The sequence below is a fragment of the Nelusetta ayraudi genome, unplaced genomic scaffold (genome assembly GCF_046127955.1).
Source record: "Nelusetta ayraudi isolate G7.1 ecotype Tasmania unplaced genomic scaffold, CSIRO-AGI_Nayr_v1 ptg000004l, whole genome shotgun sequence".
Lineage (NCBI taxonomy): Eukaryota > Metazoa > Chordata > Actinopteri > Tetraodontiformes > Monacanthidae > Nelusetta > Nelusetta ayraudi.
In genome coordinates, this window is record NW_027466054.1 from 5,702,013 (window position 1) to 5,716,708 (window position 14,696).

Consider the following 14,696-nt stretch of genomic DNA (forward strand, 5'->3'; position numbering starts at 1 on the left):
TCTAAACTGAGGAACGGGCGAATCGGGAGAAAGGGGCCTAACATCGTCTTGCGAAACCACTGACTCTGGAGATGTAGGCCTTGCCTCGCTGGCCCAGCCCTCTGGTGGCAAAACTGCTTCCATGGCCGAGCCGTCGTGGCCTTGTTGCTCGTGCCTGACGCCTCGCACGACATCCGCATATGACAGAGGTCTTTCAACCGCAAGCGCTGGCGCTGCAAAACTGGCCACAGGCAATGGCCTGGCAACAGCAGGAGTGGTGAAAGAGTCTGGCGAGTCTGCTCTGACGTCGCTAAACAGCTCCTCCAAACAAAAGGCGCAATGTTCAACATCTGACGCCGTCGAGAGAGGCGAGTCTGGCCTGCTGTGTGAAAGCTGCAAGTAATAGTTGCAGTGCGGGCTAGTGACTTGATCAAATGCTACTCCAGGAGACAAAGAGCGCAGCTCAAGTGAAGCAACTGACTCTGGGGACGATGCTCTGAAGTCAGCCAACCAGTCGGCGAGGTACATAGCATTGAAATCAGAAGACACAGAGTCTGGGGACAATGCCCTGCTGCTGAATAACTTTTCCAGTTGAAAGTCCGACAAAACTGACTGCGGAGAATCTGCTCTGGTCTCGTCAAATAAGGTTTCCAGACACAAATCATGACCTTCCCAGTCAGAACATGTTGATTGGGGTGTGGAGGACCTCTGAGTTTGCAATTCCAGGGCATGAGCAAAACTAGGACATGTAAACTGAGGAACAGGGGAATCGGGAGAGAGAGCCCTCAGCTCGTCCAGCGACACCACTGATTGTGGAGACTGTGGTCTTAAGCCGCTGGCCCATGCGTCAGTGGGGCTATGCTGAAAAAAGGTTTCAAGACACCAGACATTCGTTTCCCAGTCAGAACACGTGGATTCTGGCGTGAAGGACCTCTCTCTGGCCAATTCCAAGTCGCAGGCAACGTGGGAATATCTAAACTGAGGAACGGGCGAATCGGGAGAAAGGGGCCTAACATCGTCTTGCGAAACCACTGACTCTGGAGATGTAGGCCTTGCCTCGCTGGCCCAGCCCTCTGGTGGCAAAACTGCTTCCATGGCCGAGCCGTCGTGACCTTGTTGCTCGTGCATGACGCCTCGCACGACATCCGCATATGACATAGGTCTTGCAACCGCAAGCGCTGGCGCTGCAAAAGTGGCCACAGGCAATGGCCTGGCAACAGCAGGAGTGGTGAAAGAGTCTGGCGAGTCTGCTCTGACGTCGCTAAAAAGCTCCTCCAAACAAAAGGCGCAATGTTCAACATCTGACGCCGTCGAGAGAGGCGAGTCTGGCCTGCTGTGTGAGAGCTGCAAGTAATAGTTGCAGTGCGGGCTAGTGACTTGATCAAATGCTACTCCAGGAGACAAAGAGCGCAGATCAAGTGAAGCAACTGACTCTGGGGACGATGCTCTGAAGTCAGCCAACCAGTCGGCGAGGTACATAGCGTTGAAATCGGAAGACACAGAGTCTGGGGACAATGCCCTGCTGCTGAATAACTTTTCCAGTTGAAAGTCTGACAAAACTGACTGCGGAGAATCTGCTCTGGTCTCGTCAAATAAGGTTTCCAGACACAAATCATGACCTTCCCAGTCAGAACATGTTGATTGGGGTGTGGAGGACCTCTGAGTTTGCAATTCCAGGGCATGAGCAAAACTAGGACATGTAAACTGAGGAACAGGGGAATCGGGAGAGAGAGCCCTCAGCTCATCCAGCGACACCACTGATTCTGGAGACTGTGGTCTTAAGCCGCTGGCCCACGCGTCAGTGGGGCTATGCTGAAACAAGGTTTCAAGACACCAGACATTCGTTTCCCAGTCAGAACACGTGGATTCTGGCGTGAAGGACCTCTCTCTGGCCAATTCCAAGTCGCAGGCAACGTGGGAATATCTAAACTGAGGAACGGGCGAATCGGGAGAAAGGGGCCTAACATCGTCTTGCGAAACCACTGACTCTGGAGATGTAGGCATTGCCTCGCTGGCCCAGCCCTCTGGTGGCAAAACTGCTTCCATGGCCGAGCCGTCGTGGCCTTGTTGCTCGTGCCTGACGCCTCGCACGACATCCGCATATGACAGAGGTCTTTCAACCGCAAGCGCTGGCGCTGCAAAACTGGCCACAGGCAATGGCCTGGCAACAGCAGGAGTGGTGAAAGAGTCTGGCGAGTCTGCTCTGACGTCGCTAAACAGCTCCTCCAAACAAAAGGCGCAATGTTCAACATCTGACGCCGTCGAGAGAGGCGAGTCTGGCCTGCTGTGTGAAAGCTGCAAGTAATAGTTGCAGTGCGGGCTAGTGACTTGATCAAATGCTACTCCAGGAGACAAAGAGCGCAGCTCAAGTGAAGCAACTGACTCTGGGGACGATGCTCTGAAGTCAGCCAACCAGTCGGCGAGGTACATAGCATTGAAATCAGAAGACACAGAGTCTGGGGACAATGCCCTGCTGCTGAATAACTTTTCCAGTTGAAAGTCCGACAAAACTGACTGCGGAGAATCTGCTCTGGTCTCGTCAAATAAGGTTTCCAGACACAAATCATGACCTTCCCAGTCAGAACATGTTGATTGGGGTGTGGAGGACCTCTGAGTTTGCAATTCCAGGGCATGAGCAAAACTAGGACATGTAAATTGAGGAACAGGGGAATCGGGAGAGAGAGCCCTCAGCTCGTCCAGCGACACCACTGATTGTGGAGACTGTGGTCTTAAGCCGCTGGCCCATGCGTCAGTGGGGCTATGCTGAAAAAAGGTTTCAAGACACCAGACATTCGTTTCCCAGTCAGAACACGTGGATTCTGGCGTGAAGGACCTCTCTCTGGCCAATTCCAAGTCGCAGGCAACGTGGGAATATCTAAACTGAGGAACGGGCGAATCGGGAGAAAGGGGCCTAACATCGTCTTGCGAAACCACTGACTCTGGAGATGTAGGCCTTGCCTCGCTGGCCCAGCCCTCTGGTGGCAAAACTGCTTCCATGGCCGAGCCGTCGTGACCTTGTTGCTCGTGCATGACGCCTCGCACGACATCCACATATGACAGAGGTCTTTTTGGCGCTGCAAAACTGGCCACAGCTTTTGGCTTTGTTTCAGTAGTTATATTCTTAAATGTCTTTTCGTTTTCATTCGTGTTTATCACTGAGAATGAATTCGACAAGTTGACATTAAACCGGAAAACATTTTCATCATGTTCTTTCAAATCTTTCTTTATATTTTGAAACTTCAAATTGTATTTTGGTCTCTCCACAAAGGTAAATATTGTCGGGTCATATCTCATATGTGTCTGTTTTTTCCAGCTGGAAGACATTTTTTTATTTTTATCAATTAAGCATGATGTTATGTCAAGGGGTTCTTCCACATTACACATTTTTACTGGTTCTTCCTCTTGCATGTCCTCTGAGACATTTTCTTTGGTGTTAGATGATTTGTCATTTGATTGTGATAGAGAGAACATAGATTGTGAGTTTGATTGCAATTTTGAGAACCAGTAATCCACATAAGCGTTTCCACTTTCTTCATTTTGTTTTTGGTTCTCCTCAAATGACCAATTTGTATCCATTAATTCCTCACTTTGTATTCTTATGACATCTGTATTTGTAACTGATTTTCCATTTAATACAGTATTTGCAAGCAGCTTTTCCCGTCCCTCTTGTCTTCCATGTCTTTCCTTTAAATCTTTCATATTCTTATGATTAAAATGACTACATTCAGGAAGCGGTGATGAAATCATTGTAGAATGTTCCATATGACAACTGAAACGTCTCTCACTTGAATCTGTTAAATCTGATAAAGAATAAACATTTGCTTCTCCTGATTCCTTTTGAAGAGAAGGGTTAAGAGGGCTTACATCTACAGTTTTCCCCCATGTACTATTTGAAGTTGTGGTCAGCTGTGATGAAGATGTATTTTCCACTGAATATAGCAGATAGTAATCACAATATTGACTCATAAGCTGTGCTCGAATTGGTTCTGAAAGTACCAGTTCAAGAAAAGAGAAGCTGCACTGAGAAGTCTGAGACTCTGGTGAGAACGGGCGATAATCTTTACCATTTCTAAAAACATTTTTCACTGTGTCGCATGTATGTACTTTTCTCTCCGGGGAAATGCAATGCAGAAATACATCAGACTTTACTCCTGATGCCACAGGACATAATGGTCCTGGGTGCTCTTCCTTTTTCTGTGGACCATTGTATAAAGATAAAACATCTGTAGCTACCTGATTATCAGGTGGCAGTGACTGATATTTCTTGGGAGACTTCTGGGACTCGGAATAAAGTTGAGAATGCAGGTTTGGTTTTATGCCACATGGCCAATTTGGAAGTAAATTACTTTCAGTTAAGTTTAAATTAAGTTCTGGAGAACTACAATGATCGGACATTGGAGAGGGAGCCCGCTTTTCATAAAGAATACTTGAAATGTTATGGAGGACTCTTCTCTCCATTTGCGGAGAATCAGGTGATATTGCCCTATAATCCTCAATTGACATAACGGATTCAGGGGATGACATCCTGCTTACCAGGTCGTTTATTACCCATGTCTCTGAAGGAAAATGTTGTTTTTCATGAACAGGAGAGACTGATACACACTCATTCTCAGATTCCCAAGAATCAGAGGTTAAAGGACTATAGGCCAAAGTCACATCTTGCTGAGGATATTGTGGTCTAATCTGGGAAAATATAGGTTGGAAAAGGTTGGAAGGAGAAATGTTCCTTGTTTCAGGCTCTATTATGACTTTGCGATTTTCTGGAATATCAAAACAACAATTAAAATCCTGATCAGGAGAGTCACATGTCATGTGAACATGGGCACTAGTTATAGTATGATGTGTCAAACTGATCTTTGGTGAACTCAAAGTAAAATGTTCAGCCATGCTGCACTTAGGTGCATGAAGTATAATCTGAAATGGTTTAACATCATCATTATCAATAAATGGTATAGCTCCCAGATGCACATCTGTCAGTGTTTGGGGTTTTGTGTTTTCTTCCAGTCTTGACTTGAAAGGTATAAAGCCCATCTCCACTGTAGAGTCCCGTGAGACACTACTATGAACATGGGGCACTGTGAGTTGAGGTGTGCACTTATCAGACCCTCTCTGAAAGAGCACACTCTTTTGAGGTACATCTTTGCCATCCTCACTTCTGGCCAGAGTTGCTTGTTGGTCCATTGAAGGCAAAATTAACGTGGTAGGGTCAGAGCCTTCCTTTTGTTTGCAGCAGAGCTGTGATGTATAACCCAGTTCATCAGAAAGATTGCTGAAGTCATTTTCAGCTCTGTCTGATTCTGAGAGACTTCGACCGAAGTCTCTGATAGATATAGGCAATAATAGGTTTGGACTTTCAGGTAACTGCCTTGGCACATCTTCGTAATCACGGGCCTTCCATGGCGAAGTTCGGCTTCTGTCAGCTTCAACACCCGGGCAACTCATCTGACTTTTCACTTTAGGATCATAGCGGTTGGCCTCTTCTTTTGAAGTAGTAAACGTACTTACTTGCTCATCTGATTGAATGTAGGTTGCAGATTCTTGATTGATTACATTTTCAGATGGCCAGAAGTGAGGATTCAGTTCACTATAACAAAACAAGAAAATGAAATGAGTGCTATTTGTAGCAAATTAAAACATTGTCTCAAAAAAAAAAATAAATAAATAAATAAATATATATATATATATATATATATATATTAAAACAAAAAATTATATTATTGTTTAGGTAATCGTATTTAAAATAAATAATGTACTGTGGGATCTCGAGCTCCTCCAACAGGTCACTGTGGATGCTTTCCAAGTTAGATTGTCCAACAGGCTCTGCCCAAGAAGGAATATCTAGTAAGGAAGCAACAGAAAGATCCTCTTCTGAAACAGCCGGAGGTTGTCTCTGGTCTGATTCTACCCTTCTCATGACTCTGGGGCTATCTGTATCCTCTTGCACTGAAGATAAGGCCACTGACACTGAAAACCCAAAACACGTAGAGACACAAAAAACAAATGAGAAGAGCACAACAAACCCACTTGTAGCTGATTACCAAAGTATATTTAAATTAGTGTTTATTAGCCTTACTACCTTCGCTGTGATCCAATGTCTTTTCTATTTCTGCATAAGTTCTCGATGTTTGCTCTTGAACCGACTTATTCATCTGGGTCTCAATAAGATGGACAATGTCCATACGATTTATCTTTGTGAGGTTCTTGACGAGAGAATCCTCTGTGGAGGAATTCAGTAGTCATTAATAGACATGACATAGTAAAAAGTAGTGAAAAATTAATTTGGTATATCGAACAAAATAAGCATGCTTAAATCAGCTTTTACCAGTTGCATGTTTGCCTTCTCGTTCCACCCAGCGTTGGAGCAAAGCATGACTCTGCTCTTGCAGAGAATTTGGATTCTCTGTTCTTACAGACTGAATATCATTTTCGCTGAATTCCAGCTCTCTGGCCAGCTCTAGTGAAATTGAGGACAAAAAATATGTTTAAAAAGTTGAAGTTGAAAAGTTGTGAGCAACATTCTCAGCAACACTGATTGTGACTCATTTTTCTAAGTGTGAAAACCTGTTGCAGAAGTATAATAGATGATATGAAATAATCCTATTATGGGTCTTTTGAGATTTAATAAATTAATTTTGGTGATTTTAATCTATTTTCTCAACAATAAACTAATTTTGTTTACTCAACAAGCGTTTCTCACATCTTCCATAATTTTGTCTCCAAAGACGTTACTATGATAATCTGGTCAGCTTTTGCTGTAGAAATCCCCCATTGCAGCACAGTAACATGGAAAAAGCTAGTCCCTTTAGAAATACACAAGTTGTTATTTTTTTGGACTTTGTGCGTTGGCAGGAATGCCAGAAACACAAGAAGACATGTTAAAAGAGTCAGTACATGAAAAAGTAATTCCACGACCCCTTTAGAACGATGGTTGTTTAAAATGTCACATTATTTTATCAATTTAATGTAAACATATGCCAGTTTCAATAAAATGTATTAAAAAAAGCTAAATTAAACAGCTTACCTGTCCAGCTGAAGCCAAGAAGATCTGCAATGATTGCTAATGTCTCCTCTTTCCTGTCTGCATCATCCTGCCAATCCACTAAAAAATGCCATTAGAAGTGAAAATTAAATCTTAGTATCATGGTAAACAGTTATCGATCTGGGTTATATTTAATTTTACTAAGTGGAATTTAATTCAATTACATACAATACTGAACAAGGAAAAAAACAACAACCTGAATGTCAATATTTTGAGAAAAGAAAATGCATTAATTTTATGGACAATAGACTTATGAAGTATTGATTTGTAATGTTGACCAGGAAGATAAGGTTGGAATTGGAAGTGTCTCTCTATAAGTCGCTAAGATTTCCTATGGGCCAGAAGAAACACATCCTATTTCTAACTAAAGGTGCAAGCAGAGACAATGATGTACTTAGAATCTATAACGCATGCAATTGTTAGTAAAGCTGTATTAGTGCATATTGATGTCAATACTCTAGGAAAAGCCTGAAAAATTTTAAGGGGGTAAAATTTAAACCCGCATGACCTTTAACCTTGAGACTGCATGAATGCAAGCACAAACACACAAACGCATACACACAAACGTACACAAACACAATGTAGAAACAGACAAAATTAACAATTTGAAAACATGAAACTCGATGCACTGGTGTTAACATAGGAAAAATGCTATAATATGTGTATGTATAGTTATTAAAAGATATGGGAAAGAGTTTTGCTGCCAAGGAAAGTAACAGAGAGGATGAAGCCTTTTAAAGTCTAGCCATACCTGGCATATATTCTGAAGTTTGGTCATCATTGATCTTCTGCACCTTAGTTTCCATCATATTGCCTTTGATAGGCAAGGATTCAAATACATCCTCTGTCTCAGAAGAAGGCTGCCCAACCAGCAATGGATTGCTGTCACATTCCAAACTGTGCGGAATGTCATACGCAAAGATAACAGAATCTGCACTCTTGTGACTTGCGCTGCTCACATCATCGGCCTCTAAAGACGACCTAACAGATGACTTAGTCATTGCAGAAAACTCAGTTTCTTTCCCTTGGCAAGAAGTGGAATAGACCATCTGCATTTGGGGGTTTTGTTGCTTCAAGACAGACAACTTGAAGGAAAAAGGGTTAGTTGTGTTGATGGATTGAATGCTATCAGAGAGACTGCGAGCATCTGTTTTTGAAACCTGACCAAACTCACTATCAGTTTCAGACCTAGATCTACGATTCACAGTTGAGTGTTTTTCTGCTCTTTCTTCAACTTCATTATAACCAGGACTATGTGCATCTTCTGCAGTCATTTGCTCTTTCGTGATGCCAACCGATTCCATTACTGAGACTTGAGATGAATCCTGATAGAGGTTAGACTTGGCAGTTGGGACTGGTATTTCTATCACTGAACATTGTTCCTCGTCATCTTCCTCCTCCTCCTCATTATAATCAGGAAAGGAATCTGCTAGATCATGCCCTTGCTCTATAAATGTGGATGTGTCTAAGTTGGCTATGGTAGAGTCTAAATAGCCTAGACCAATATTTTCAAGGTTTCTTTGCTCACTCTTAATGACACTTAGCCCTTCAAAAGCATTGGGGGAACCAAGCTGAGCCTCTGTGGAACAGCCCAGATCAGATTCTGAAAGTGGGATTTCACTGTGTGGCTTATCACTCAGGGGTTTCAAGAGAGTTCTGGGTTTGGGAGTGGGGTTAATGTTGTTATAACCCTGATTCAAAGGCAACGGTAGGTCTTCTTGAGAAACTGCATTTGTAGAAATAGTATTTTCTGAAAGTAAAGGAGAATTTGCTTGCTCTCTATCAATCTCCTCTGGTACAACTTCATCAACAGGATGATCACCTATGTGATAAAATGCACATTCTTCCCCTTCCTCATCAGTGCTTCTTCGTGTCATGTCAATAGCCCCTCCTCTGGTCATTTCAAATAGCTTCCCCTCTTGAAACTGAAATGGATTAGATGTTCTCTCACCACCTAGAGTTTGTCTTGGTGATTTACTGGGTGTTCCTTCTCCTTGGAGAGGTTCTGCCTGTTGCTCAGCATCCATGACTGAGAGACTGTCAGCCTCTACATCACCTTTATCATGGCATGGACCTTCCTTTTCTGCATCTTCCTTTTCAGATACTTGAACTGCAGACTCAATGACCCCCAGCCTAGGTTTTTCTTGTTCTTCATTATTATCCCCAGAAACTTCCTCAGTTTCTGGAAGTGCAATGACATCTAAAGATTTGTTTTGCTTTGTTTTAGCCTCCTGTTCCATCTCTTCAAATGTTTTGATCTTTGCGGCCATTTTAAACATCTTTTCCTCTGGCGTAATTTGTTTATCAATGGCATCATCATCATCATCACTATCATCTTTATCAAGCGAGTCTTGTCTTATGAGTACGTGCAAATTCTCACTATTGCATATGTTGGAGTCAGAGCACAGGTTATTGTTTTTCGGTCCAGCATAATCCTCATACACAGCTATCTTAGCTGGCATCTTAAATTCAGTTTCTTCTGTTTGAGTGGGACTTCCTTCAAGAGAGTCCAAGCAAGGGGAATCTTTGGTAGGACTTGGCTCAATTGAATCTGGAGAAGTCTTTGAAGATCTTTTCTCCATTTGGGGACTTGCCTCCAAAGAGTCTGGTTGACACAACTCCTTAGCAGAATCATCAAAAACCACAGTGTTTATGATCTCCAAATCAACTGGTCGTTGTAGTTTCTGTGTGACAATTGATTGTGCAGCAACTACTTCTCTTTCGTTGATTCCACAGTCATGAATTGTATTGTTGAACTGTGTAATGTGCCTAGTCTCTTCAGTGGATTCACTGACAGGTGATGATGAATTTGAAAAGGTTTTTGCCTCACCTTCCTTTGAACGTAAAAGTTCTTGTGATGCAATGTTCTGTTCTACCGTAGTTATGAGATTATCAGCTCTGTTTTTATTTATTGGTAAAATAACTTCTTTGTGGATCTCACAAATCACGTTTTCTTCAGAATTATCTCCCGTCTCTAATGGTTTTGTTCTTAAATATTGTTCGAAATCAGAACTGAGCAATGACAGCATACCTGACATCTCCCTTTCAGGTGCTTTTTTGTGGACTTCTTGGAATTTAATGCAACTTTGAGGCACTTTTGTTTCACATGTGTACAAATCTTCAGTTTGCTCATTTTCCTTGTCATTCTTTAGGATACTTTTTGTCAGTAAAACTTCGTTGTTGATCTCATGAATAGCATTCTTATCATGACAAGATTGTATTGCCACTGGCTGTTCTTTGAGATACTTATCTAAGTCAGAACTCAAAACTGATGCCATGCTGGTCAAAGTCTCCTCAGTTGTAGGCTGGTCAAAGTGTTTCTCATTGTTCACGGGAAGATTTACCAGATCAGACTTTGTATTTGTGTGTTCACCACCAGTATCCATCATATCTTCACTGGTTACAGTTTCTGTGCTTTCACAAATTCTGTGTTGCTCTTCACTTGGGAATTTGGGGATTTTAGTAACCATAATTTCATCAAACTCTTCCTGAATAAGGTCTTCCTCTGGGGATGTATACTTTACAGGATTATCTTTAAGAAAATGGTCCAGGTCATTGTTAAGCAACATTATTATGCCTGCAGAGTCCTTCACATTTATAGAAGATTCATATGAAATCTGTCTTTGAAGCCGGTTTTCCTTTATTGGTGGTTCCTCAACCTGAGAGGCTTGCATATGTGTAAGAAAAAATGTTTCCTCAGCTAGATCTTTTTCTTGTTTTTCTTGTGGCGAACCTCCCATTTCAACTTCCTCATCATTTAATTGGACAAATTCTTCAAAAATTTCTTCAACAGCACCATGTTGTGCTGTGTGATTTGTCACGGGCATAGATTGCGTGGATCGATCCAATTCACTCGTCATCAAGGAACACATCCCCTCAATGTCTTTTACACAAGCAGATGCCAGGTTCGATTCTTTTCTCTCAATGTAGACTTCCTGAAGTTGTGGCTCAACCACGGATGCTTCCATATCTGTCAAACATTTTCTTTCCATACAAGGATCTTTTTCTTGTTTTCCTTGTGTTGAACTACCCACTTCAACTTCCTCATCATTTGACATGACAATTTCTTCAAATATTTCTTCAACAACATCATGTTGAGTTGCATGATTTATCAAAGGCATAGATTCTGTGGATTGATCCAATTCACTCGTCATCAAGGAACACATCCCTTCTATGTCTTTTACCCAAGCAGATGCATGGCTCAATGCTTTTCTGTCAATGTAGATTTCCTGAAGTTGTGGCTCAACCTCGGATGCTTCCATATCTGTCAAACATTTTATTTCCCCACCTGGATGTTTTTCTTGTTTTTCTTGTGTTGAGCTACTCACTTCAACTTCTTCATCAATTGACATGACAATTTCTTCAAATATTTCTTCAACAACATCGTGTTGACTTGCATGATTTATCACAGGCATAGATTCTGTGGATCGATCCAATTCACTTGTCATCAAGGAACACATCCCTTCTATGTCTTTTACCCAAGCAGATGCATGGCTTGATGCTTTTCTCTCAATGTAGACTTCCTGAAGTTGTGGCTCAACCTTGGATGCTTCCATATCTGTCAAACATTTTATTTCCCCACCTGGATGTTTTTCTTGTTTTTCTTGTGTTGAGCCACCCACTTCAACTTCTTCATCATTTGACATGACAACTTCTTCAAATATTTCTTCAACAACATTGTGTTGACTTGCATGATTTATCACAGGCATAGATTCTGTGGATCGATCCAATTCACTTGTCATCAAGGAACACATCCCCTCAATGTCTTTTACCCAAGCAGATGCCTGGCTTGATGCTTTTCTCTCAATGTAAACTTCCTGAAGTTGTGGCTCAACCACAGAGGCTTCCATATCTGTCAAACATTTTATTTCCCCACCTGGATGTTTTTCTTGTTTTTCTTGTGTTGAGCCACCCACTTCAACTTCTTCATCATTTGACATAACAGTTTCTTCAAATATTTCTTCAACAACATCATGTTGAGTTGCATGATTTATCAAAGGCATTGATTCTGTGGATTGATCCAATTCATTCGTCATCAAGGAACACATCCCTTCTATGTCTTTTACCCAAGCAGATGCCTGGCTCGATGCTTTTCTGTCAATGTAGATTTCCTGAAGTTGTGGCTCTTTAATTGTGGCCTCTCTCATTCCAGCTGATTCTGTCAAGACCATTTTACTGTTTTCTTCATCTGGTGAAGTATTTTCTGATTTGTGAATTCTCTCTTCGTCTGAAGGTAAAGTGCATATTCTCTCTCGGCTTTTTCTCACTTCTTTTGTATACGGATAATTTACCATGGTCTCTTCATAATTCTCCAACTCTCCTGAGTTGTAATGGTAGGTCTGAATATATTCATACTCAGTTGAAGATTCAGCCATCCCCTCATGTTTGGCACTCTCTGGACTTTGATCATCAACTTCCCCTTGATTCTCCAGAGAAGAACCACCTTCCTCAAAATAATGCTCAATCTGAGCACTGGACATAGGTACAAGTTTTGTCAGTGAATCATCAGCTTGATTATCCCCGGAGACCTCTTGCTGATAACTAATGTCTGAAGTTGTTGATGTTTGTTTAAAAAGCTGATATTCAGGGCTTTCTTCCAACTCAGCCTTTATGTCAGCACTGAAGTCCTCAGAGGGTCTGCGATCTGGGCTGATCTGCATGTCTTCAGGAAAACTCCTCCCTGTGCTGATGACTGTTTCTTCTAACTGCATCTTCCACAAGGACCTACTTAAACGTTCTGGGTCATGTGTCTGAGGACTAACTTTTATATCATCTACAGATTCACTTTGCAGTGTTTGAGTAGCAGTCACAACAATGGCATTGTTAACATCAGCACTATTTTTTAATGGTTCCTGGTCAGGCTGGAATGCCTTCATCAGCTGCCGTACAGATAAAGTTTCTCCCTGTGAACTAGCTGTTGTCTCTCTCGTGCTACCATCATCCAAAGTAATGGTATTAGCAAATCGGACTGTCTTTCCGACGCAGGCACTATCAGTGTGTTCACTGCTTAAACTTTGTGGTTCACCTGTAAAGTTGGCTTCATCAAATAGCTGAACATCTTTTTGTTGGTGGGAAAACAAGAGTTTCTGAGTGTGCGTTTGTGATTTTGGCTCATGCGTTGGACTCTGTTGAAACTCCTGTCTATCTTCTGTATCTCCTGATTGAATTGTGCCTTTTGACAAAGAAACACCTTCATCGATTATCTCAGAGTCATTCTCAGTTTGGAATGTTTTCATGAGCTCCTTAACACACACAGTATCCTGAGATAACTGAGGGGGCTCTACCTGTGGTTGAAGACTTTGAACACTCCCTTGACTGTTGTCCATCATTTCAGAAATACTATCTGCATTTACAAGGGATTCTGAATGTTCAATCAAACCTTTGGAATGCTCCTCCATGTCTGTCTTTGGCTCCTTTGAGGGACTTAGTTCATTTGTCTGTATGCCGTCATTGTATTCTTGTTGAGATAAAGATGATGGGAAGGAAGTCAATGCCTTGTGCTCAAAAAGCCCAGATTTGTTTTTGGAAGGATCCTGTCCAGTCTGGAATGCTTTTAATAAATCCTTCACCGACATAGTCTCCTCTAACCTCTCTGTCTGTGATCTGGGAGACCTTGGAATTGTCGGAAGTTCTGGCATATCCGTTTCTCTTTCTGTTTTGGGGAAATATGTTTTTGCATTCAGAATATCTTTCTGGAGATTTTTCTGTTCCTCTTCTTCTTGAACTTTGTTCTGTAAAGCTCTCACTTTGTCTTTTATAGAGCCTGTAGATGTCTCTACAACTAAAGGAGATGCTGGAGGTTCTATATCTTTGTGTACAAATTCACAGTCTTTGAGAATAGCATCTCCATCCAAAGACTCCTCAGAGCTCATCCGCTCCAGTTCGCCCTCAGAGCTACTACACCCTGAAAACTCTCTTTCTCTAAGTTTCTTTCTAATAGGTTTCTTGATACCAGGGGGACGTCTTTTCCCATCACGCTTTATGATAACTTGTTCAAATTTGTCTTGAACAAGATCTATCTCAGAACTGTGTGTTACCAAAGGGTTCTGTTCAAGGCACCTATCCATGTCCCTGCTGAGATGTGAGACAATACCTTGAATGTCCCTGAGCTCTGTGGTAGGTCTAGTTGATGTCCTCTCTTTAACAAAAGTCTCTTGAATGTATGGTTCTACAACAGGGGAAAACTCTGTCTCAAGGAGTGAAGTACTGGACAAACTGTCTTTCTGGATTCCTCTAACCTTTTCCTGTCTGCCTTTAAACTGATATCTACTTTCTTTTTCCTCAAACATTATGATTCCAGACTTATCATCAAGCATTAATTGGTCTGCAATTTGGTCTGCAATTATAACACTGGTAGTTTTGACATCCGACATGTCTGACAGAAGATCCGGACTTGCAAGAGTTGCTGGGTCAAGAGGTTGGTTAGTTCTCAGGGAGAATGTCTCTGTTGATTCAGATTCATCATCTTAAAAAATGTTTTAACCAAAAAGGGGTAAAGAACATAGGGGATAAATGAAGTGGGGAAGAGAGACATCAGAAAAATGTGATCAAGACAATGTCATCAAAAATCCGTCTTAAGTTCAAGCAAGGAGAATGATGACAGGGCAGAGAATTGACGGTCTTGAAAGGAAGACCAGAGGTAGGACATAAGTAATCCACAAGAATTTTAAGAGAAGTT

At 41.9% G+C, this 14,696-nt stretch overlaps 1 protein-coding gene across 10 annotated transcripts in view; it reads right to left on the bottom strand.

Annotated features, from left to right (window-relative positions):
* ank2a (ankyrin 2a, neuronal) overlaps nucleotides 1-14,696 on the bottom strand; it is a 71,405-nt gene that overhangs the window by 34,978 nt on the left and 21,731 nt on the right. For all 10 annotated transcript variants that reach the window (XM_076030815.1, XM_076030849.1, XM_076030891.1 and 7 more), the window contains 6 exons: nucleotides 7,770-14,483; nucleotides 7,001-7,078; nucleotides 6,302-6,433; nucleotides 6,056-6,196; nucleotides 5,733-5,943; nucleotides 5,485-5,563 (listed from right to left, as the gene is read on the bottom strand). In XM_076030815.1, the coding sequence (XP_075886930.1) occupies nucleotides 5,485-5,563; nucleotides 5,733-5,943; nucleotides 6,056-6,196; nucleotides 6,302-6,433; nucleotides 7,001-7,078; nucleotides 7,770-14,483 (7,355 nt within the window). The remainder of the gene's footprint in view (nucleotides 1-5,484; nucleotides 5,564-5,732; nucleotides 5,944-6,055; nucleotides 6,197-6,301; nucleotides 6,434-7,000; nucleotides 7,079-7,769; nucleotides 14,484-14,696) is intronic.